This window comes from Tenrec ecaudatus, chromosome 12, assembly GCF_050624435.1.
Source record: "Tenrec ecaudatus isolate mTenEca1 chromosome 12, mTenEca1.hap1, whole genome shotgun sequence".
Lineage (NCBI taxonomy): Eukaryota > Metazoa > Chordata > Mammalia > Afrosoricida > Tenrecidae > Tenrec > Tenrec ecaudatus.
The window spans coordinates 69096923-69122652 of record NC_134541.1 but is presented as its reverse complement, the minus strand read 5'-3'; the positions used below and the strand labels follow the sequence as shown (position 1 = coordinate 69122652).

General features: G+C 40.7%; 1 protein-coding gene across 1 annotated transcript in view; it reads left to right on the top strand.

Moving 5' to 3' along the window:
- CHEK1 (checkpoint kinase 1) overlaps positions 1 to 25480 on the top strand; it is a 32377-nt gene extending 6897 nt beyond the window's left edge. Inside the window, exons 6-13 of the mRNA XM_075564120.1 lie at positions 9804 to 9992; positions 10294 to 10398; positions 11311 to 11406; positions 12467 to 12575; positions 12746 to 12923; positions 17439 to 17570; positions 20604 to 20705; positions 24467 to 25480. Coding sequence (XP_075420235.1) covers positions 9804 to 9992; positions 10294 to 10398; positions 11311 to 11406; positions 12467 to 12575; positions 12746 to 12923; positions 17439 to 17570; positions 20604 to 20705; positions 24467 to 24562 — 1007 coding nt within the window. The 3' untranslated portion in view covers positions 24563 to 25480. The remainder of the gene's footprint in view (positions 1 to 9803; positions 9993 to 10293; positions 10399 to 11310; positions 11407 to 12466; positions 12576 to 12745; positions 12924 to 17438; positions 17571 to 20603; positions 20706 to 24466) is intronic.
- The last annotated feature ends 250 nt before the right edge of the window (positions 25481 to 25730 follow it).

The following is a 25730-nucleotide window of genomic DNA, read 5'->3' as shown; positions in this document are numbered from 1 at the left end:
AAGGCAGACCTGGTGTCATGAAAGTCAGGAAGAGCAAGCATTCAGGAGCTAGAGGAATGCTGTCTGTTCTGTTGATGTTCCAATCCACGGGCATGGGATATTCTTCCGTCTGTGGAGGCCACTCAGTTTCTTGGAATAGTGTTCTGTAGTTCTCATACAAATCTTTTGGGATTTTTGTTTAGTTATATCACTAGCTATTTCAATTTGTGCTTGGCTGTTATGAAGGGGACTACCTTTTTGATTTCCTCTTCTGTTTGTTGATCTTGTATCCTGCCACTCTGCCATATTCCTCTTATCACTTCCAATACTCCTCTTGTGGAGCTTTTGGGGTTTTCTACATATAAAATCATATCATCTTCAAATAATGATCATTTCACCTCTTCTTTCCCCAGATGAATACTTTTTTGACGTCTTTACTTTGCCTTATGTTCTTAGCTGGGACCTCCACTATTATGTTAAATGAGAGTGGGGACAAGGGGCATCCTTGTCTTGTCCCCTTTTTTAGTGGGACCGTTTTCATCTTTTCCCCATTGACTGCCACATTGGCTGTTAGCTTTTCTTATATAGCTTGTATTATAGTGAGGAATTTTCCTTCCATTCCTATCTTCTTGAGTATCTTAAATAGGAATGGGTATTAGATGTTGTTGAATGCTTTTTCTGCATCTATTGATTGTTATCAGGTGGTTTTTATCCTTTTTCTTATCAATGTGCCAAATAATGCTGGTGGTGTTTCAGATGTTGAATCACATGGAATCCGCGAAGCTGCCAAAGCCTTAGACTAGCGCCAAGCTCATCTCTGTGCGCTTGCATCCAACTGTGATGAGCCTGTGGGTGTCAAGTTAGTGGAGGCCCTGTGTGCTGCACACCAGGTCAGCCTCGTTAAGGTGATGACAATCAGACACTAGGAGAGTGGGCGGGCCTCTGCAACATGGATAGAGAAGGAAAACCCCGGAAAGTGGTTGGTTGCAGTTGCGTGTTTGTTAAGGACTATGACAATCTCATGCCAAGGTTGTTATTGAAGAATACTTTAAATGTAAAAAAAATGAGCAAATAAAATTTTGCTAATTGTAAAAAAAAATATCGGTCTGTAATTTCCAATTATTGTGGGATCCTTGACCACTTTAGCTATCGTTGTTATGCTAATGTCATACAAAGGGTTTGGGAATTTGCCATCTTTTTCTATGCTCTGGAAGTGTTTGTGTAGATTGGTATCTGTTCTTCCCTGAATGCTTGGTAGAATTCTCCTGTGAAGCCAGCTGGCCTGGGGGCTTTTTTAGTTGGTGTTTCCTTGACAACCTAGTCTATTTTGTCTATTGCTATGGGTTTAGTGAGGTTCTTGAGATCCATCTGGGATAGTCTAGTATTTGTCCATATCTTCCAAGTTGCTGAATTCATTGTAGTACATGCCTTCGTAGTACTGTGTAATCATCCTTTTAATTTCTTTAGGAGGCTTTAATTTCCCATTTCATCCCACATCCTGCCTATTGATACTTGTTCCTTCTTTTCTTTGATTAGATTTGCCAGTGGCCTATCAATACTGTTAATCTTTTCAAAGAACCAGATTTTGCTTCATTGAATTTTTGCATAGTTTGTTTTCCCACTTGTTTATTTCTGCTCTAATTTTTCTTTTCTCTTTCCTTTTTTGTTTTTGCTTTCTTTTGCTATCAGATTGCCCTGTTGACTGCACTCTAATTGCTGGAGGTTTTGTGCCAGCCTGAATTCTAATCAAACACCCTCTGACAACTGCTTGTGCTGTGTCCCAAAGGTTTTGGTATGCCATATTCCCATTTTTATTGGTTTCTAAAAAGTTCCTAATTTGTCTCTGATCAGGGTCAATATCCACTCATTTTGCAGTAGAATTATTCATCCTCCAATTGTTTGCCCGTGTTTTTCTTGTGTCCCAGCACGTGATCTTTGAGTATGTGCCATGCGGAGATGAAAAGAATGAATTTTTTTATATTTGGGTGGACACCTCTGAAAATGTCTTATCCGGTCAAGTCGCCTAATTGTAGAGCGTAGTTCTGTAGCTTCCTTGTTAAGCTTCTTTCCCTGTGATCTTTCTCAGAGAGTAGTGTATTAAAGTCACCTACTCTGGTGGTTGAGCTTGTGATTTCTTTTTTATCTATTGGAGTGTTTGATTGACGAATTTCACTGGTGTCTCGTTGAGTATATAAATGTTTATGATGCTCACTGGTTCTTGTTCTACTGATCCTTTAAGCATTATATAGTGCCCCTCCTTATCTCTTGTTATGACTTGTGCCTTGAGATCAGTTTTGTCGAGATCACAATTGCAACCACTGCTTTTTATGAATTGCTGTTTGTTGGTATATTTTTCTCCAACCTTTGGTTCTCAGCCTTTTTCTGTGTGAAGGTTGAGCTGTGTCTCTTGTTGGCAGCAGTCCGCTAGTCTCTGTCTTTGAATGGGTGAGTTCAGTCCATTGATATTCAGAGTTAATAGCATCCATCAGTGGACTCTGTGATGTCATCTGGTACCTTTGTGTTAGGTATTTTCCTACGTCCCTTCACACTGAAGCATTGGTAAAATTCTTAAATTTCTTCCTCACTTGCTTTAGTGGTTGGTGCACAGATTTGAAAAATAGTTCTATTGATTGGATTTCCTTGTCTTTGTGTATACTTTCTATCACAGACAGCATTGGACTTCAAGATAGACCTTAACATCCTTGTTAACCATGAATGCAGTGCCATTCCTCTTGGCTAGCATACCTGGCGTAGTAAACCATATTATTTTTTATTCCAAATAGCTAATACCGGCCCATTTCAGCTCACTAATGCCTGGAATATTGATCTTTATGCATGCTGTTTCATTTCTTACAACTTCCAATTTTTGTAAGTTCACGCTTCTTACGTTCTGAGTTCCAATTATTAATTGATGTTTGCAGCTGTTCTTATCTTGAGTCTTGCTCCATCAGCAAATGAAGATCCTAAAGATTTTATTCCCACAGACGTTTCTCCAGCCATGTCATTACATAGATTCTGCTTTGAGAAGACAACTCTTCCTCAGGCATATTTTGAGTGCCGAGCATAAGGGGCTCATCTTATGCCACTATCTCTGACAATATTCTACTTCTGTTCATGAGGTTTTCAGTAACTGACAATGTTTCTATGCTAGTCATAGGGAGTTCGGTGGTTAGGTTTTCTCTGTAGTCTGTTCTTAGTCAGGAAGCTCTGCTGAAACTCCGGCACTTTGGGTGACCTTGTTGGTATAGTAGTACCAATTACATAACTTTAAGCAACAAACCTACCACCACAATATGACAAATTGACAGAGAAGTAAAATAGAGGTAAGCATAAGTGACTTACATAATGTATGAGTATTCCTGATTTTTATAGAAGCAGTTCCTTGTTTTTGGACATTAAACTTGTCCCTAACTAAAAAAAAAAACCCCACTAGTTTTCATTGTAAATGTGTATTAAAATGATGGACACCCCCCAACTACCATGATCCGAATTCTACCTTGCAGGGCTGGATAGGACAGAGGCTGTACACTGGTACATATGAGGGTTGGAGGTACAGGGAATCCAGGGTGGATGATACCTTCAGGACCAAGGGTGTGAGGGACGATGCTGGGAGAGTGGAGGGTGAGTGGGTTGGAAAGGGGGAACTGATTACAAGGATCCACATGTGACCTCTTCCCTGGGAGAGGGACAGCAGAGAAGGGGGGAAGGGAGACTCCAGATAGGGCAAGATATGACAAAATAACGATGTATAAATTACCAAGGGCATATGAGGGAGGGGGGAATGGGGAGGGAGGGGGGGGGGGAAAGAGGACCTGTTGCAAGGGGCTTAAGTGGAGAGCAAATGCCTTGAGAATGATTGGGGCAGGGAATGTATGGATGTGCTTTATACAATTGATGTATGTATATGTATGGATTGTGGTAAGAGTTGTTTGAGTCCCTAATAAAATGTAAAAGAAGAAAAGAGAAAAAAATGATTAGGGCAAAGACTGTACAGATGTGCTTTATGCAATTGATGTATGTATATGTATGAACTGTGAAAAGAATTGTATCAGCCCCAATAAATTGTTAAAATAAAAAACATTCAAGCAGATCTGGATGTTTTCTAAGGTCCTAAAGGCAAGACCTCTTTGAATCACAACCACTGCCATAAACATGGCAACCAGTAAAAGAACTTGACCTCTGTTTGAAAATAAAAGCAAAGAGGAGCTGATGCCAGGGACTTACGTGGAGAAGAAATGTTTTGAGAATTATGAGGGTAACAAATGTACAAATGCGCTTTACACAATTGATGGATGTATGTATTGTGATGAGTTGTATGAGCCCTCAATAAAATGATTTTTTAAAAGAAAAAAAAATGATGGACACTTGAAGCATATCAACAGAAAAGCTCCCATAAATTAACAAATATATATACAAATAGTCATAGCAAGTCTCAACTAAAATGATTAAGTCCCTTAATACATATTTACAATGATTAAATCTCACAATACATATTTACAATGACTACATTGGTATTGAGATTTAATCATCTTAATTGATATTTTCTATGACTATTTGTGTATTTGTTAATTTATGGGAGCATTTCTCTTGATAGGCTCCTAGGAATGGAATTACTATTTCGAAGAATGTATTCTAATTTGAGAAATTTATCAGATAGCACGATTAAAGGATACTAATAGATACTTCTTCAATAAAGGGCTTCCCTAATTCTTATGAAAACTAAGTAACATATGGGAGAAAGATAAGACATTTTGCTCCCATAACGATTTAGTCTCAGAAACTTTCAGGGGCAATTGCACTTTATCTTCTCCGGTTGTTATGAGCCAGAATTGAATCAATGGAAGTGAAAGTGAGTGAGGTTGAATTAACTTGCTATATGATCCTTTAACATTCTTTCTTAACACTTACCTGTGTTTTTTCACTGGTTTGTCTACTGACTGGCTAATTGGCTAGCACATTAGTGCCACTTTAACAATTTTAAGGTATTTGAAATAATTTTATTGTATTATGGATGATCAGGCAGGTGTGGCTTTACATTTTTTTCTTTCTGCCAATTGATGGTCGAGTAAGCTACGCCTAGAAGGTTATTGATATTTGCTCTATGCCCGTGACTTAGAACGTTAGCTCTTTTTCTCCCATCCAAAGTTTCAAGTGCTCTTTTTCAGGAGGTCACCTCCCTTTGATGACATCAGCCTATTTCTTAACTTAGGCCAAGTTATTTTGTGTTCCAGTGGCATTTCTCTAGATTAATAGATGAGAATCAAGCCTCTTTCTTGTTTTAGCATAGATAGTAATATTTTTGCTGGTTTTATTTATTTGTTGTCTATATTGGTTATTCTTAGGGGATGAATACTACATGTCTTAAATCAGTGATTTTGCAATAAAACCCAATAATTCCTGTACCGGGGTAAGTCAAAAAGATTGCTACTGGGGTTCCAATTCATATGTGTTTGTTTATTCCAAACAAAATGTGTTTAAATGTGTCCCGTCAGTCAGTGGATGGCTGCAGACAAATTGTATTAGCAATACTCTTGTCTTAGTGCCATTACGGTACCTTCAGAATAAAAAGGTCCAGTCCAAACTGAGTTACGAGCTGGTCTTTTTTTTTTTTTGTCTAATAGAGAACTTTATGTCAAAGAGTAATTGTATATTAAGAAAACATCAGAGCCAAGTCCAAATCAAGTCCCTAAGTCTGATATTAGCACATACGTCCGATACCAATCTATAGTTTCCTCTTCAGACTCACACAACTCATGCAATGACACCAAATGAAGGAAGATCACAGATCAGTGGGTGGAAAGTCTTGCAGATCCAGTGGCCGTGGAAGCATCTCAGCACTGGCATGGGTCTCCATGTGGCTCCTCCAGCTCCAGGGCTTTGGTTCCATTAGGGGTCTCCATGTGGTTTGTCAGTAGGAAGACAAGCAGAGTGTCTTACCTCCAGGGAAGAAGACCGGGAGTTCCCAGAATCCTCAGGAGGCCATGCCCACACAGAGGCCTCATTGGCTATGGCCTGATTAACAGGCTAGACTTCGCCCCTTCACAAGTTGACTAGAGATTATGTAACTCGCAACAAGGCTAAGTCCACATGTGGCCCCTGGGCCCAGTAGCAGCTGTGGGTGTGAGGAAAGTATTCACCTGGAAAGGGGGCTGGAGCTGCTGGGAGGAAGAGGGAGATTAGACAGCACAGGAGGTTGGTGGAGGAGAGAGGAAAGGAGGCTGAGAGGCTTCTGAGGAGCCCTGTGAAGGGGTAGATGGGGTTGTAAGGCTGGGGTGGGGTGTCCGAGACACACTTGCTCAGACCTGGGGGGCTCTGCCGGCAAAGACCACCTCTACTTCTCTGAAGCAGGCAGAGCTCAGCTCCAGCTGCTCAGGATACTGTTGCCATGGAGATGCCAAGGAGCTTCAGAGAGGATTAGAGGTGCTGGGCGTGGCCCGCTCCAGCATGATTTGAAGTCTGAGATGGGGCCGGGGGCAAGGTTGGGCAGCAAAGGGGTTTGATGGGACCTTGTCAGACCCAGCACTCACTGACATGTGTCAAGTGATAGCAGTGGCTTTGGAGTCCCCACCTGGGCCTGAATCCCAGTGGTGAGTTGGACAAGTGATGCCATAGCTCTGAGCCTCAGTTCCCTCATCTGTAAAGGGGGCTGCTGAAGCTGTCATAGCAGTGTCGTTAATTTCACAGGCGCTCCTGCAGGGGAAGCACAGGGCCTGGTGCCAAGTGCATGCCCAGTAAGTGGTAACTATTATTCCCGTGATTGGTGTTAGGGTTGGGGCTCTACAAGATTCTGCCCTGGAGGCAGCAGCTCCCTGCCCTCCCACCTGCTCTTGGGATCCTGGGAGAGGCTGGAGAGAGGCCTGACGCTGCCTCCACAGATAGAGGTGATGATCAAGGAAGGAGTCAGGAGTTATGTCATCCTTTGAACATGGGCCTGGAAGCTGTGCCGCAGGCGCATCTCCTGGATGGCCATGATCTTACCAGCCAGGTTCGCACACAGCCTGGGTCGAGATGAGGTGGGGCAGAGACAGCTGGCCGGCCATGAGCTGGTCTTTTAGACCAATTAGATCCATGGCAGAGAGATCAGTGCAGAAGGTTATGGCGATTGTTTTGGGGGATTTTCTCAAAGGACACAGGATGATCATATGGTTTATTATGCAGAAATTTTAGGAAAATTGAAAACGACACCGATGAGAAAAAGTCAGGAAAATTACTCCAATGAATTTTTTCCCCATCGTGACAATACACCTGCTCATTCTTCTTTTTTTAAAACCTCATTCTTTAACGGTAGCAGGGACTATCGGAAAAGCATTTCCTTGAGAAACCTGTCTCATCCATTCTGTAGTGCTGATGTTGCTCTTTCATGCTTCTTTCTTCTATTCCCAGCACTCAGAGCACCTTCAAAAGGCACATGATTTGAGTTCCTCTAACCCACTGCCACTGAGTGGATTGTGACCCATAGCAACCCATAGGATGGGCTAGGACTTGCTCCATAGGGTTTCCTGGGTTGTAAATTCTTTACAGGAGTAGACAGCCTCTCTTTTCTCTTACAGAGCAGCTGATGGGTTTGAACCACTGATCTTGCAGTTAGCAGCATGATGATTAACCCACCGACTGTGCCATCAAGCTCCTTAAGTAATCCCAAAAAGCACTAATTGCAGTATTGCTTTCATTCATAACTTTTGGTAATAGATTTCCAGCATCTCAAACATTGGGGGCTCTTACATCTCTATCACAATCCACACAGCCATCCATTGTGTGAAGCACATTTGCACATATGCCATCATTTTCAGTGTTTTAAGATATATTACATAATAGCTACTTATTGAACTGTTAACCGCAAGGTCAGCAGTTTGAAACCACCAGCCGTGTATCTGGGGAACAAGATGAGGCTTTCTACTCCCATAAAGAATTACAGTCTTGGAAACCCACTAGGACAGTTCTTCCCTGTCCTGTAAGGGATTGCTGTGAGTAGAAATTGACTCGATTGTAGTGAGTTTGGGGTTTCGTTTGTTTAATTTAATACTTATGAATTAATATATATGTAATGTCCATTGGAAGTTAGAAAGCAGGCAGGTTGGAGAGGGGGAAAATGAGCTAATACCAAGGGCTCAAGTAGAAAGAAAGTGTTTTGAAAATGATGGTGGCAACATGTATACAAATGTGCTTGACACAATGGATCGATGTGTGGATTGTGATGAGAGAGCCGTAAGGGTCCCCAATAAAATGATTTTAAAAAGAAAGAAAGAAAGTTAGGAAGCAGAGGTAAAATACCCACTAACTTAAAACCTGATGTGATCAGTGTTTCGAAGCTTGCTCTGTGCTACCATCCCTGGCCTCCCCTCCTACACAATGACACATTTTGTGTGTATCATTCTCTTCAAGGTTGGACCATTGGTTTTTTGATATAAAGTGATGGGAGCAGAATACTTGACAGAAGGGTTGTTTGGTCTTGCTGGGGAGTTAGCTCTGAGCCACAGCAAGGCTGAGTACCACAGAACAAAGCACTGCCCAGTGCTGCCCCATCCTTATCGTCACGGCGATTCTTGATCCCATTGCTGCAGCCACTGTGTCACTCAGCTTGACACGGTCTTCCTCCTTTTCACAGCCCTTCTACTTTGCCACGCCTGCACCCTGTCCTTTTCTAGGTGCTGGTGTCTCTTTAGAACAGGTCGGAAGTCCTGGGTTCTAAGGACTGTTCTGGCTCTACTTCTAAGATGGATTTTTTCCCCCTGGCTTTTGGCAGCCTATGGTACTTTCAATATTCTTTGCGAACATTATAATTCTTTGAGAACATCATTTCTTCTTTGATCTTTCTTATTAATTGTTCAACTTTTTAAAAAATTATTTCATTGGGGGCTCTTACAGCTCTTATCATAATCCATACATATACCCATTTTGTCAAACACATCTTTACATATGTTGTCATCATCTTTTTCAAAACATTTTCTTTCTACTTGAGCCCCTGGCATCAGCTCCTTATTTTCCCCCTCTCTCCTCCACCCTCCCTCCCTCCCTCCCCATGCCCCTTTGATAATTTATAAATTATTATTTTGTATTTTTTCATGTTTTACACTGACTGCTGTCTCATTTCACCCACGTTTCTGCTTTCCATCCCCCGGGATGGGGGCCATATGTTGATCCTTGTGATCGCTTCCCCTGTACTCCCTCCCACTTGCCCTCCTAGTATCGCTGCTCCCTTTATTGGTCCTGAGGGGTTTATCTGTTTTGGATTCCTTGTGTTTCAAGCTCTTAACTGTACCAGTGTACATGTTCTGGTCTAGTCAGAGTGGTAAGATAGAATTAGGGTCATGGTAGCAGGGGAGGGAGGGAAGCCTTAAAGAACTAGAGGAAGGTGAGCGTTTCATTGATGCTGTACTGCACCCTGACTGGCTCGTCTCTTCCTTGTGGCCGTTCTGACAGGGGGTGTTCAGTTGACTACTGATGGGCATTGTCCAACCTTCGTAGGCATGTTAGGCAATGAGAACTATCCTGGCTTGGGTCAGGTACACTTAGTCTTCAGAATGACCTATTGTTCTTCAACACTGAAAAATTTTTTTGCAGATTTGCCTAATGTCATTTGATTTCATGACTTTTGCTTCCCATGAACAATTACTGTGGATTCAAGCCAGTGAAATCCTTGACCACTTCAGTAACCTTCAGAAGTATATCGGACCTGGATGGGAGGATATGCCGATAAATAATAGTTTCACATTTGTATATTTCTGTTCAATAGTATCATGGTTCTGTAGCAACACTTTTGGATTTAACCAGGTATATTTATAGAGTATTTTTACCAAGTTTCCTTGTTTCTCCTATTGGTATAGATAACCTCAAAATCTCTGACTTTGGCTTGGCAACAGTGTTTCGGCATAATAATCGGGAGCGCTTGCTAAACAGGATGTGTGGTACTTTACCTTATGTTGCTCCAGAACTTTTAAAGAGAAAAGAATTTAATGCAGAACCAGTTGACATTTGGTCTTGTGGAATAGTCCTTACTGCAATGTTGGCTGGAGGTAAGAACGATTTAATGATGATAAAATAAAACTCCTGTCCTCTGAAAAGTCCCATCTGTTATATTGAAATCTATAATGGTTAACCCCAAACATTTCTCAAAATGAGATATTATGGCTACTATATGAAAAATATCTGTAGAATTCATGTTACTACATGAGAAGTTAAGGCAGAGGTGTTTCATTCATCTTTGAAGTACTTGATATTGTTGAAAAGCATACTAATTGGAGGAAATCCCCCACCCCTAAAAATCTCCAGTATATTTTGATATGAACATTCAGAAAACTGGACTTTCTTTTATAGAATTGCCATGGGACCAGCCCACTGACAGTTGTCAGGAATATTTTGATTGGAAAGAAAAAAAAACTTACCTAAACCCTTGGAAAAAAATTGATTCTGCTCCTTTAGGTAAGTGGATTATACTGATTAAAAGTACTGAGTTCTTGGATAAGTGAAGTCTAGTGCTTTTTGAATATTTTTTTCTTAATCTATGTTTTTTCTTTTTAACTTTTAAAAACTTCATATAAGTAATCCATGTTTCTTGTGGATAAATTAGAAGTAAAAAGTAAGTGAAAACATCCCTATAATTTTATATTTTAATATGACTTGAAGACTGTCTGATAATGATGCAAATATGTGCTTCTTATATACATAATACATAAATATGTGTGGTTTTCAAAAAACATTCTATTTTATCATGTAGTTTTTGGTGTTCTTTGTGAGCATTTTTCCATGACTATAATTTTAGGTTGACATAAATGTTTTGAAATCTGGTGATGTGGTGGACTTTGGTTAGCATTGGACTCTTAACCCAAAAGTTGGTGCTTTGAATCCACCAGCCAACGTAGTCTTTGTTAATATTGCCACGTAGGAGACACATTTTCCTTGTTCACCTTTCTGCTTATTTGCACGCAATTGAGAATTAGAGCTGTGAGGAATAGTCTAAGAATGTACAGCGATAAAGAAGAACTGTAAGATATTAAAGCAGTAATACAGTAGCTGTATTTTCTTCTCCAGAAATAATATTTGGACCATAGAAAATGCGCCCTCTGCAACAATCGCGTTGTTTTCACTTGCGTTGAGTTGACTGACTCATGGCAAGCTCGTGTCTCACAGAAATAAACATTGTCCGTTCCTCCGCCACCTTTGTGATGTGTGAGCTCACTGTTGTGGTTGTGTCAATCCATCCCTTGAAGACTTTCCCTGTGTTTGCTGACCTATTTTACCAAACAAGATGCTCTTTCTAGGATTGTTCCTTCCCATTACCGGGCCCGTTTAATCTGCATGACTCTTGTAAATGTTGTCTTATTTTTTTTATAGCCCTGCTACATAAAATTTTAGTTGAAAATCCATCTGTGAGGATTACTGTCCCAGACATAAAAAAAGACAGATGGTACAACAAGCCCCTCAAGAAAGGTAACCTTCAAATGCCAAGTCTTTTCATCTGTGAAAGAATAGTACTGTAGAGTCAGCTTCACAAGTGAGCAACGCAGCATAGATGTGGTCTCTTCCGATGGACTATTTAATAGACAATAGAAAAAACAGCAATGTAAAATACAATTTAATTGCTACTTAAGGGGTAAACCAAGGTACTACAGCTAAGTGTTTGACCAAGTATTAAGGAACGGAGAAGGTTTCTTTCCTGAGGAAATAACATAAAATCAGCAAGATGAAGTTTCAAAGGCAGCTAGCCAGACAAGGCAAATGACAGATCTGATTCTGAGCAGAGAAAGCAGCATGCTAATCTTGGCGTGTACAGAGTGCTTCTGGAAACTGACAGGGACCATATCTATCTTGTAGATCTGTGTGTGATATTTGTATGGTACAGTGTACAACAGTGGGTGGTACCATTGTAGCACCGGTGGACAGCACAGTGTATGGCATTTTTCAGGCACTTAGTAAAATATGTGTTGAATGATGAGTGACTAGAAAGGGAAGAGAAGGATTTGAGGTACGGCGGGAGAGGGAGGGTGACAAAGTTGTGGAGAGGGCCTTGTAAGATATAGTAAGGATTTTGAGTTTAATCTAAGACCATTGACTCTTAGATTTTAAGCAAGATATAGTTTGATTATATGATTGATTTTAAAAGATCTTTTTTGCTATAATTTTTCCATTGTCTTTGACCGGAAGAGGTTAAAAACGTTCATACTAAGTGTCTGAGGAGGAAAGGACGATCAAGGTTGCAGGTGTGTCAGCACATTTGGCGGTGGCAAATTGAGAGTTTTAATCGAATGACTTGGTTTTGTCTATGAAGTGGAGGATGGTATCATGTTAACAGTAATGAGGCACTGGAAGGTGGTCTTGAAAATTCAAAAAAGAATGTAGAAATTTGAAAATAATTCGTTCTGGAGTAAGGCAGAATAAATGGACTAGAGAAACAGAATTAACTAGCAATGTCCAGGTGAGGGTAGTGACCATGAAAAAATGCACCTGTTCCTCACCGACGATGTTGGCGTATGTATTTATCTTTTCTAAGTGACACGGAGGCCCCAGGTCACTTCAGGAGGGGTATCGGAGTCTCCAAGTGGATTTTCTAAGCATATTCAATCCAATTTGGACTTCTCTCCAGTAACTAGTGCAAACAGGTACGACCAAAAGGGATATAAAATGATTGCTGATAAAGTTCTTCATGAGAAAGAATATGCATCCACAGTTTTTCTTAATAATGTAATATCTGTGAAAATAGTAATGTGATACTAGAAAGTTATGATAGATTTTACTGAAAACGTTTCCCCCTCTTATCTTAATGCCTCAGTGAAGAAAGTCTGAAGTACTCCAGCTCCCAGCCAGAACCACGGACAGGGCTTTCCTTGTGGGACAGCAGTCCCTCAAACATTGATAAACTGGTACAAGGGATCAGTTTTTCGCAGCCTGCTTGTCCTGATCATATGCTTCTGAATAGTCAGTTACTCGGCACTCCAGGATCCTCACAGGTAAAGGAATTTACCTTTTTAATAAATAATGGAAACCTTTCTTGTTGTTTCAAAGTTTTAATAAGTTTTACAAATCATAACATTTAGTGTTAACAATTCTTTATTATTTTAATTGTAAATTAGGTATGTAAATTATATTTCATATCATCAGCTTTGTGTTCACCTATTTAAACTACTCATCCCACAGTTTAGCCTTCAACTCCTCCCTGATTTCTATGTCTTGTGGACCACTATTTTTCCTTTCACCCGTTAACACATGTCAACAGTGTAATCCATTGCTCTATCTTCCCTCCCTTGTCCTCTCCTCCTTGTCAGACTCCAAAGTCTTTCCCTTGGTTCTTGAAGTTGTTCTGATTCCCCTATAACTGTGGTCTTATATAATATTTTCTCCTTTTGGGATTGGCTGCTTTCTCTCAGCATAAGGTTCTGGACCATCCATACCATAGGGTGCCTCGTAGATTCGTCTCTGCATAGTGTTCTAATGTGTGGGTGTACCAAGGTTTCTTAACCCATTTTTCTATTGCTGGGCATTTAGGTTGCTCCCATCTTCTTGCTATTATGAACAGTGCTATGATGAACACAAGTGTGCGTATGTCTGTTTGTGTTATAACTCTTCTTGACCATATATATACACCAGTAGATGTATTGCTGGATGGTGTGGAACTTTTATTCCCAGTTTATTGAGGTGGCGCCATATCACTTTCCAAAGTGGATGCACACAATTATGTCCCCACTAAAGTGCATGAGAATTCCAGTCTCTGCACACCTCTCCAGCATTTGTGATTTTTTTGTTTTAATGATCTTGACTCTGAGAGTAGGAGTAAGGTGGTTTTCTCATAATTTATTTGATTTGCCTCTCCCAGATGGCTTGTGATTGTGAGCCTATCTTTATATGTTTGTTGGCCATTTGAAGGTTCATTTTTAGTGTTCATGTTCGTCACCCACTTCTTAATTGGGTTATTTAGTCTTTTATTATTGAGATATTATAGTTTCCGGTAGATTTTAGAGAGTAGATCCTTGTCCATTGTGTGGTCAAAGATTTCCCCACACCAGGGGATCTCTTTTTACTCTTGATTAGCTCTTTTGATGCACACAGTGTCTTATTTTTAGTACGTCTAAGTCATCTATTTTGTCAACTGTGTATGTTTCCATATTTATAATTGAGTGTGTCTGGGCCGTAATAGGGCACTTAAGTCTGCCCCCATTATTGATGATGTTTTGAGTTCTGAGATTTACATTTCGGTCTTTGATCCATCTTGAATTTGTTTTTCACACGGCGGGGGGGGGGGCGGTACGGATCCTGTTTTGTTCTTCTGTTTTGGATAGAAATCCCATTATGCCAGCATATTTTGTTAAAGAGACTATGTCTATTATATTTAATGTTTTTGGCTCTTTGTCAACAGTCAGTGTTTGTAGGCGGTTGAATTTATTTCTGGGTTCCATAACCTGCTTGTTACATTGGTCGTTGTACTGGTAGCCGACTATTTTAACTACTGTGGCTGTGTAATAGGTTTTTGGTTATTTTCAGGGAATGAGAGGCCTCTGACTTTGTTTTTGGCTTATCCTGGGTCTATTCCCTCTCTATCTGAAGTAAATCATTATTCATTTCTTTGAGAAATGAAGATGGGTTCTAGATTAGAATTGCTTTGTATTTATAGATTGCTTTGGGCAGTATTAAAACTTTCACAGTGTTAAGTCTTATTCATAAACAGAATATTCTTCCATTTATGTAGATCTTCTGTTTTCTCATAAGTGTTCTGTAGTTTTCTTTGTAGAAGTCTTTTGTATTTCTGATTAGGTTTCTTCCTAAATATATCATCTTTGAACGTGGCTATTGTAAATGGTATTGTGTTCCTGATTCCTTTTTCTGGGCTCTCTTCATTAGTATTCAGGGATTTGCTTGATTCTTGTCTGCATCCTGCCATGCTGCAGAAGCTCTAGATTTTTTCCAACAATTTTTCTGTTGCGTCATGGGGATTTTCTACATATGAACTCACAGAGGAAGTGAGAGCTACACTTTTTTGCCCATCTGCGTGCCTTGCATTCTTTTTTTCGTCCGTCCAGGAGCTCTGGGCGATGTTGAGCAAGTGTGGGGATAAGGGGTATCCTGCTGGCTCCTGTTTGTTAGAGGAATGCTTTCAGTTTTTCCCCATGGAGCAAGATGTTGACTGTTGGCTTTGCATATATAGCATTTATTGTGTTGAGAAATTTCTCTTCTAATCCTCATTTGGTCAACGTTTTTATCAGGAATGGGCATTTGATATTGACAAATACCCTTTCTGTATCTGTTGATATGATCATGTAGTATTTACCTTTTGTTTTTTGTGTATGGTGGATTGTATTGATTATTTTTCTAATGTTTTAACTATTCTTGCATGCTTGGTATGAATCCCATGTGATCATGGTGCATTATATACTGATAACCTTGGTGGTTGAACTCAGTTCCTTGTAAATTCGTGTTTGAACACCGAAGTTTCAGAACTGAACATATTTTTCCGATAAGAAATAGTGGAAAACCAAATAATTGGTTCTGAGGCCCCAAAATTACACTTATAAATAGATTTCCCAGGACTTTTACTTCAGCGTGGAGGCGTTTTGCCTTCTCACATACCATTCTCTCAGCGATGCTGGCGCCTTACAGCTGCTTCTGATTTATCCAACGTGACAGTACCTTTTCAGCCTGTTGATGGCTCTTCGTTCCTTTAGCCACTTTAATCACTTTCCCCCCAAAATGTTCACAACACCAACTTAGCCTATTGTGTTCCGCAACCGCCAAATCAGCCAAATGGCGACCTGGTTATGTGTTGTTGTCAGAATTGTCTGCTGTGGTTGATTTTATGGCCGTAGTATCCCCCTTTGTGCTTTTGTGACGCTCGCCTTGCTTTTACAAATCCATGCAATTTCTCTTTGTCTCAAAAAAACACACTTTTAAAAACCTCATTTGATGGAAAATTTTACTGGTATAAGATTCTTTATTGGCAGTTTTACTTTTAATTTCAGGATTTTACATGTCCTTCCATTCTGTCCTTGTCTGCTTATTCTTACTTCTTTCCCTCTATAAGTGTCTGGTTTTCCTTCCCCAGCTGCTCTCAGCATTCTCTCCTTGTTGATAGTGAGCATTGGACCACGACACGTGGTGCTTTCCTTTCAGAGCCTGGCCTACTTGTGGGTCATTCGTCTTTCTGGATAGTTATTTTCTCTTTTACGGTGGGTCCGGAAGGTTTCTTGTCCTGGTTTCCCTGTGAAGCTAATGTTCTCGCCTCGTCTGGGACCCCAGTGTGACTCCTCTTGATCCTGTCCAGCGGAATCCCCAGGCACGCTCAGGCTTCGTTCTCTTCTTAGGCTACTCTTGTAACTGGAGGCGAGAGGTCTGTGTTCCAGCTGTAGTTGACTTGACATTTCTTCAGTTCTCTTACTCTGCTCTTTCGTAGTTCTGTCCAACGTATTATTAATCTGTACATTTCCATTTAGTGGAAGTTTTCTAGCTTTTCTATTTAACAAAGTCATTGGAGGCCGTTACAGCTCTGAAAGCATTCCATACATCAATTGTATAAGCACATTTGTACATAGTTGACATCATCACTTTCTAAACATTTACTTTAAATGTGAGGTTGGTATCAGCTCCTTTCCCCCATACCTCTCCCCGTCCTACCCTTGTGACAACTTGATAAATTATTATTATTTTCATATATTACACAGCGCTGTCTCCCTTCGCCCATGTGTCCTTTGTTCATGTTTCTGTTTTTTGCATTGTTATTTTGAACTCTTTCTCCATCTGTTGAAAACGTCAATCTTAAATTCTTTTTCTGGTCCAGGGCCTTTTCTTCATCACAACATTCCTTTGGATGTGGTTGTTGTTCACTTGTTTGTGTCTGGTTTTCTTGATTTTTTTTTTCATGTGGCCTGAGATTGACTGATGTTTCCATGGCATCTTAGTGCAGCTGTTGGGGTTGGGAAGGTTGATGGGCCATGTGGAAGTAGTTGCTTCTGAAACCATGCCCGAAAGGAACGATAGAAACCACAAAACAGAAGGAGGAGTAAGACAGACAGAGTGATGAGGAATGTAAGGGGGCAGGAGGGAGGAAAAGGGAGAGGAAAACAAAAGAAAACGAAAATGGGAAAAAGTTTAGAGGGAGGCGGGAAAAAGCAAAAGAAAAAAGAGGGGGAAATGGGCAGCTCTCCTGGGTCTTGGGGCTGGCGAGGCGCACCTTGCTGGCTGCTGGGAAACCTGGGCCGTTACTGTCTGTGCGGACTACGCCTTCCTTGTCTGGGTGTCGAGACGGCCAGGGACTTCCTTGTGGGGTGAGAGCACTGCCCGGTCTTGGTTCTCGAGACACGGCAATAGCCAGGGTTTCCTTGCTGGGGCATGGGGTGTTCGAGGCTTTCTTATTGGGCAACCCTTTTTACGTTTTACAGACAAGAACTCTCAAAAAAATCGCAAAAGAATTTTCAGATGGATTGCCTTTGATTATGACTATTTTTGGTGAGAATGGCTTTCTTCTATTTGACATGTAGAATCCCTGGCAGCGTTTGGTCAAGAGAATGACACGATTCTTTACCAAATTGGATGCAGACAAGTCTTATCACTGCCTGAAAGAGACGTGTGAAAAGCTGGGCTATCAGTGGAAGAAGAGTTGTATGAATCAGGTAAGTTTACTTGTTTTTATTATATCTTCCTGGAGAAAACTTTCAATACGACAGAGCTTCAAAGAGATCATGGAAAGTGCAATAACACAGATCTCTAGATAAAAACCCCTTTGTTCCACAAAACAAACTAAGTAATCTTTTACGCAGTTAGTCACAAACACAGTCTCAAGCTCCGTTGCCCAGACACGTATTAACTAAAAGATGACTTCTTCATAGCAGCGTCTAGGCCTTGCCACCACACCCCGCTGTTTAACTGAGAGCACAAATCTGTTGCAACTTGTAGTTTCCTTGTCACTTCTGGCTCACCTCTCTCACTAAGGGTTGTTTCCTGGTAGCCATTAAAATCTTCCGTCATTGCCCTAGCTACTGCTACTGCTTGCACCTCTACAACTACCTTGGTTTTGAGGTTTGGCAAAGTAGTTAACCTCTACTACCATAAGGGCCAGAACTTCTTCTGCCTCCAGTATTTCTTACCTTCACTGGGATTTGAAGTTCGATTCTTAGAAATGACAAAATCCTTGTAGCTTCTGCCACCTCCAAAATTGCTGTCATCATTACTAAATTCATTATAACCATTCCCACGGCCTCCGTATCGACCACTACCCCAGCTGTCACCTTAGCCATCACATGCCCATTGAAGTTTCCGCCAGGACTGAAGTTGTCATCCCAAAGACAACCACCTCCACGGCCACCCCCGAAGTTGTAGAACCACTTCAACATCTTTAGCCCGTCTCTTGTTTCAGCCAGGGTTTCCTTACCTCACCGTTGTGCTCATTCACAGCATGGTATTTCTGAACAATAGTCTTATCTAAGAAATCAGAGTCATCAGGTTACAAAACCAAAGCCCCTCTTCTTGCCACTGCCTTGCTCAGGCGTTTTTTTAGTTATTTCATTTTTCCCGTATGGCTCACAGCAATCTCATGGGTGGTGTTCTTCAGAGTCTTCTTTGCTGTTACCAACGAAAAGATCTTTTTCATAGTTCAGTGGGCACCCGGTCTTTCTTTGAGAATCTTCTCATGAGTCAGTCCTCTGTGGCCTGGCATTTCTCGTTGCCTCTACCTCTTCTATAGTACAGTAAGTGACACACCCAAAGCCTCTGGAGTGCTCAGTGTCTGGATCTCAGTTCACATAGTCAGTGAGCATGCTCCGTTACTCACAATGGCTCCACACCCTCATCTGTTGTTTCAAAGTTCAACCCTCTAATGAAGAGTTTCCCCAGCTGTTAGGGCTCCTTAGAAGACGGACTTAGGCAAGACAATACTGGGGCTGGGGGAGGAAACCTAACAATGCTTCCTCTGTGCCGTCCTGTCCATAGACAGGAAGGAGTAGGCTAATGAACACATCTTGCCATTGTCTTTTAACTCTGTTTTTCCATAAACTTTTTGAAGACCCATGTATTGGAGGAAAAGCTATTAGGATCAGAATACTCATGTTTTAAGATTAGAATGTGTTTCATTTAATTTGTAACAGAAACTTGAAATTTAAAAGACTTATAAAAATGTTGCCAAGAAATGGGGAGCTGATATCAGGGGTTCAAATGGGAGGAGAATGCTTTGAAAATGATGATGACAGCATATGTGCAAATGTTCTCAACACACTGGATGAATGTATGGATACCGATAAGAGATGTAAGAGTCCCCAATAAAAGTATTTGAAAAAATAAATGTTGCTTAGATCATAAGGAAGTGTGACTATGGTTATTAAAAATAGAAAGTGAATGGAAGTCATTATTTTAAAAACATTTGCTTTCTGCTTGAGCCCTTGGTATCAGCTCATTTTCCCCCTTCCCTCCCTCATGAACCCTTGATGATTTATAAATTATTATTTTGTCATATCTTACACTGTCCGACATCTCCCTTCACCCACCTTTCTGATATCCGTCCCCCAGGGAGGAGGTTATATGTAGATCCTTCTAATTGGTTCCCCCTTTCTACCCCATCTTCCCTGCACCCTCCCAGTATCCACTTTCACTACTGGTCCCGAAGGGATCATCTGTCCTGGATTCCCTGTGTTTCCAGTTTCTATCTGTACGAGTGTACATGCTCTGGTCTAGCCGGATTTGTAAGGTAGAATTGGGATCATGATAGTGGGAGGGGAGGAAGCGTTTAGGAACCAGAGGAGAGTTGTATGCTTCATCGGTGCTACACTGCATCCTGACTGGCTCATCTCCTCCCCATGACGCTTCTGTAAGGGCATTTCCAGTGGCCTACATGTCCACTCCGCACTCCTCCTCATTCACAATGATATGATTTTTTGTTATTTGATGCCTGATACCTCATCCCTTCCACACCACATGATCACACAGGCTGGTGTGCTTCTTCCATGTGGGCTTTGTTGCTTCTGAGCTAGATGCCTTCAAGTTTACCTTCAAGTCTTTAAGGCCCCAGATGCTATATCTTTTGGTAGCCGGGCACCATCAGCTTTCTTCACCACATTTGCTTATGCACCCGCTTTATCTTCAGTGATCATGTTGGGAAGGTGAGCATCACGGAATGCCAAATTAATACAACAAAGTGTTCTTGCATTGAGGGAGTACTTGAGTAGAGGCCCAATGTCCATCTGCTACTTTAATACTCAACCTATGAATATATGCACATAGATCTATTTCCCCATCATCATATATAAATATGTTTACGTATGTACATGCCTGTAGTTAGACCTCTATAAATGCCCTTTGCTTCCTAGTTCTTCTATTTCCTTTAACTTTCCTCTTGTCCCACTGTCATGCTCAGCCTTCATTTGGGTTTCAGTAATTCCTCTCAGTTACATTGCCCTTTATCAAGCCCTACCAGGCCTCTTAAACCCTCCTTGCCATTGATTTTGTATTACTTGTTGTTCCCTTTTCTCTGGGTTTGTCTACACCACTTCCTTTCCCCCACCTTCCCCTCTCTCCCATGTCCCCCGGAACCATCACTCCAGTTGTTTTTGCCTCCAGATTGTTTATCCAACCTATCTTATCTAGACCTGGGGTGGTGTGTTTTTTAAATCATTTTATTGGGGGCTCTTACAGCTGAATTCTTTTTACTGCCTTAGGTGACTGTATCAACAACTGACAGGAGAAATAATAAACTGATTTTCAAAGTAAACTTGGTGGAAATGGATGAGAAGATCTTGGTAGATTTCCGACTTTCTAAGGTATGTTTCTAATATGCATTTTTATATTTATAAGAAACTATTTATAAAATACGTTTTTGCTGTTATAAAACTATTGTTAGAGAATTATTTAAATCTTTTTTTTTAATTTAGGAAAGTATAAAAAAGAAAATAAGACTCAGTCATCAGTCTTGTCTCCTAGAAGTACCACATGTGCAATCTTGATCCATCTTCATCATAGCATTTTGTCTGTGGAAATATTTGTATGGAGATTCTTTCTTTTATTAGTCATTTTATTGGGGACTTATACAACTCTTATCACAATCCACACGTACATTCATTGTGTCAAGCACATTTGTACATTTGTTTCCCTCATCATTCTCAAAACATTTGCTTTCTGCTTGAGCCCCTGGTGTTCACTCTTCACTTTTCCCCTCTCTTCCCACTTCCTCCTCCCCCATGAACCCTTGATAATTTATAAATTATTATTATTTTGTCATTTCTTACACCGTCCGACATCTCTTTTCACCCACTTCTCTGCTCTTGGTCCCCCTTTCTGTAATCTGTTCCTCCTTTCTCTCTCATCTTCTCTGAACTGTCCCATTTTTTTTAAACATGGAGATTCTTTAAGTTATTAAAACATTTGTGGTTTGTCAAAAATGTTTGCATATTATAACTATGACCTTTTATTCATTACAAATAATTCTGTAATTTGTCTTATGTAGATTTTTGTCTAAACTTCTGATGATTTCATTAAACCACATTTCTGGTTATTTCCCTAGAAATTATTGCTCTTGAAGTTGTAACTTAAAAGCTCTTAGATGTAAGTCCAGAATAGCATTTTCACTATTACCTAGGAGTTTGTACATGGCTCCAAAGAAGTTTGGAGGAGTGGGTCACATTTTTTGCTGGGTCTTTGTTGCAATGTTATATGGTTGTCCAGATGCTTGCTATAAAATTAACTTGTTAAGATCCAGGATAATGAAATTCTTCTTGTGCAACAAGACCTTGGTTGTCAAACTCAATTCATTCCTACTTTTTGTTCAAACACCTAAAAGATCAAGAACTGAACATATTTTTTCTTTTAAAAAACAATGGAAAACCAAGCAATTAGTTCTGAGACCCCAAAATTACACTTATAAAGTCTTTTATTTAATTAAATCATTTTTTGGGGGGCTCGCACAACTCTTATCACAGTCCATACATACGTCAATTTTGTCAAGTACACTTGCACATTCGTTGTCCTCATCCTCCATATACTTGCTTTCTGCTTGGGCTCTTAGAATCAGCTCTTCATCTTTATTTTTCCCCTCCCTCCTTCCGCACCCCACCCACTTAAAAATTCCTTCTTGCATGACTTTAACACAGAGTTAACAGCACTGAGTTACAGAAATACCCCCTAAATGTCTAAACACAATAAATACATTACATATCAAAACGCAACACCATAAATAAAACTTTAAAAAAATTGTACAGGTATTGTACTTTGACTTGGAAGCTTCCTGGGTGCTGGAAAGAAGTTGAAGGAGGAGGAGAAATGTTATTTTTCCGGAAGGAGAACCTCCTTCCATGGCTGCTGGTGGTACACTGTCTGGGGTTTTGTGCATCTTTTCTTCACCGCTGGCACAGTGATTTGGGGGACAGTTTTTTGAAATTCGCAATCACTTGCTGGTCTGTGGACTGGATGAGAGGAGGTGTATTGGGGGGGGGGGAATTAACGGAGATAAAGGATCATTTGTGATCCAAGTTGCCCTCCCAGTCTGGAATGCACAGGAGCATTGTCCACGCAGAGGAATGCCTTTAGGCAAGTTTTTCTCCTTCTAGCATCTTTCACACTGGACCCAAACACCTCGCATGCCGCTCGATGAAAAACCGCTAGGTCGCGCACACATTACTGTTTGCCCTCAATATCACACTGAAATTGTTTTTCATTTTTTTAAGATGTGAGTTTTCTTGGGGGGCGTTGTGAAATGTGACTTTTTGGAATGATACACTAACATGGGCTTCACTTTAAAATCCCCACAAGCAGTCTTACAGAAGAGCGGTGTGAGCCTGTCTTTCAGCTCGAGCCTGCCAATGCCTTTTCCTCTTAGGAGTAAAGGTCCTGCTGGACATTTCCCCTCAAATTGTGAGTTTTGTCACGGTTGAACATTTGCTGAGAACAACACATTCAACCTCCACAAACTCCACCACAAATTTATTGGCTTCATTTTTTAATTGTTATTATCATGGATTTCAAGCTTTGTTTGTCAACAAGACCACACTGTCCAACTTCTTTTCCTTCCTTTGTTTGCAACTCTTGCCTTCCAGGCATCAGTCACCAGCTTGATTTTTGATGGCCTCTTCCCCTCCCTCACCGCACTGCGCATGCCTCTTGTCCTTTCGCGTTTCTCCAGCCCACCATATGCAGCTCTGAACATTTCTGTCCATCAGCACTTGACCCCGCATCAGTTTCCTTAACTCACGATGGAGGCTTAAGCTTTCTCACATGTAACTCTTTGGGCTATTGTATCACCCTGAGTTGTTCCCATTTATCCGAACTGACAGTAGCTTTCAACCACTCTGACGGCATGGGCCTTTTGTCTCATGGTTAACAACTTCACATCTTTCACTACACTAGCTGCTTTGATCACTGTTTCCCCCTTTCCCCCCAAAAGTGTTGATAATAACGAGCTAGCCATGTTGTCTTTAGCTGTCAAACCAGACAAATGGCCACCGGATTCAAATATTGGGACGGTTTCTTTATTTGTATTATGGTTCTCACAGTTTTCTCTTAGCTTTATTGCTGGTGTCACGAACTTTCTTTGGAGCCACGGTGGCAATATTTTTACGCAAATAAAGTGCCAAATTATGTTTTAAGGCATATGGTGAATTTTAACAATCAACACGAGCACAGTATGTTGTCTGAACAAGAGTGGCGCTTAGACTGAAGCGTCACCCTCCTTCGTTTCCCTAGCGACACATGCCTCACTCTCAGCTAGGACAGCATTTTTTCAAGTTGGGTTTTCGGTTCGACGATCTAGCAAAGTTACACACACTGAGAAGATTTTTATTTTGAAATTTGCTTGTCAAGTAGTGGAAAGTCCGATCTTGGAGCTGTCAACAACTGCAGCATCACTGTAACTGCATCATCTACCCTTGATGCCACTTTTATGGCAGGATTTTTTTTAAATCATTTTATTGGGGGCTCATACAACTTTTATCACAATCCATACATTCATCAATTGTGTAAAGCACATCTGTACATCCCTTGCCCTCATCATTCTCAAAACATTTGCTCTTCAGTTAAGCCCTTGGCATCAGCTCCGCATTTCCCCCTCCCCGCTCCCCCCTCCCTCATGAACCCTTGATAATTTATAAATTATTATTTTGTCATATCTTACACTGTTCGATACCTCCCTTCACCCCCTTTTCTGTTGTCCAGCCCCAGGGAGGAGGTTATATGCAGATCCTTGTGATCGCTTCCCCCTTTCCACCCCGCCCTCCCTCCACGTTATTGCAAGAGTTTAGTGTAGTTGTGCAGCTTATTTTCAGTTCACAAACCGGCACTGCCCATGGCAGACAACGACTTAGGAACAGAGGGAACAGCACTTGAAACAGATAGGATGCCACTTTATTGCTGCTGTCTGAGCGCAATGTGGTAGTCAAAATTATTCATGCAGCTGTTGCTTCTACAGAATTTTTGTTCTTCACAAGAGGACCTGAAGGGAATTGTAACTGAACGTAATCTAAGGATCTTTGATTTTATAGAAATCCTGTTTCCCTTTTGTTGACATAATTTTCTAATATTATTCCTAATATAGGGAGATGGACTGGAGTTCAAGAGACACTTTCTGAAGATCAAAGGGAAGCTGAGTGACATTGTGAGCAGCCAGAAGGTGTGGCTTCCGGCCACATGAGCAATCCGTTGTCTCTGCGGTTCCTGGTGAATATCGTGCTGCTATGTTGACATTGACACAAGTCTTCCGAGAGAAGATTGCCCTATTCTGCGAGTAATGGTTCCTGGGGATCTTTGTCTTCTGCTGTCCAGACACCGTCCACTTTTTTTTTGTACTGCACACAGGTGATGCCTATATTATCATTGTAAATAAAACTTTGGGAATGGAATGGGTAAAATTCATTAAGTATTTCTTCGGCAGGATTTACTGGCGGAATTTGAGACCCACATGGTAGAAACCAAATTTGGGGTATACATGAATTTACAAGCTTTCTTACTACCATAATGAAAGAAGATGAGTACAGCCCATTTTTACCAAAATATTTAGTTTTATCCAGAAAGTGTGTGTTATTTAACTATTAGGATAGATTAGTAAAAACATAGTCTTTGTGACTTTTGGAAATAGATTTATCCGTGAAGTGACTCCACCTTTTAAGAAATGTATCCCCAATATTTGTACTTCTATTTTCAAAAGTGCTTGTGTAGGTATGAATACCTGCTTTTGAACTATAACTGCCGATGAAAACTTCAAGTAGGTGTATTTTTCTTGGTGTAGCTAATAATATGTATACTGATTGGTCTTTCGGCTATAAGTTGACTATAAAATCTAGAGCTTAACTAACTTTAAAATTCCTGTTATATATCTTAAGTAATTTTCTGTATTATTTTCTACTGTCACAGCTACATTTTCTTTACTGTAGAAATAAATTCTACCTTGAAAACAAATAACTGGAGCTCATTGATGAGCAAACTGGTCCTCCAGTGCCTTGTGCAGATCCCTCTCCTATCCCAGCAACTTGTGCCTGCTCCCAGCTTCTGACCGGGTTTCTACTGCATCCTTCGTTATTGTGGTGTGCCCTCAAGGCAGTGTGACTCTTAACAACCCTACCTAATAGAGTGGAACTGCCCTGTGGGGTTTCCAAGGCAGTCCGTTTTTATGTCTACAGTCTGCTACCGCTTTCTCCCAGCAGTGCCATCCTTTCACTTAGCAGCTAAATACTTAACAACCCTGCTCCCAGGGCAGCTTGGAATAGGTGCCATATTTATTTATTTATTTATTTATCTGTTTATGTATGTATCTATCTATTTTTTTAAAAATCACTTTATTGGGGGCTCTTACAACTCTTATC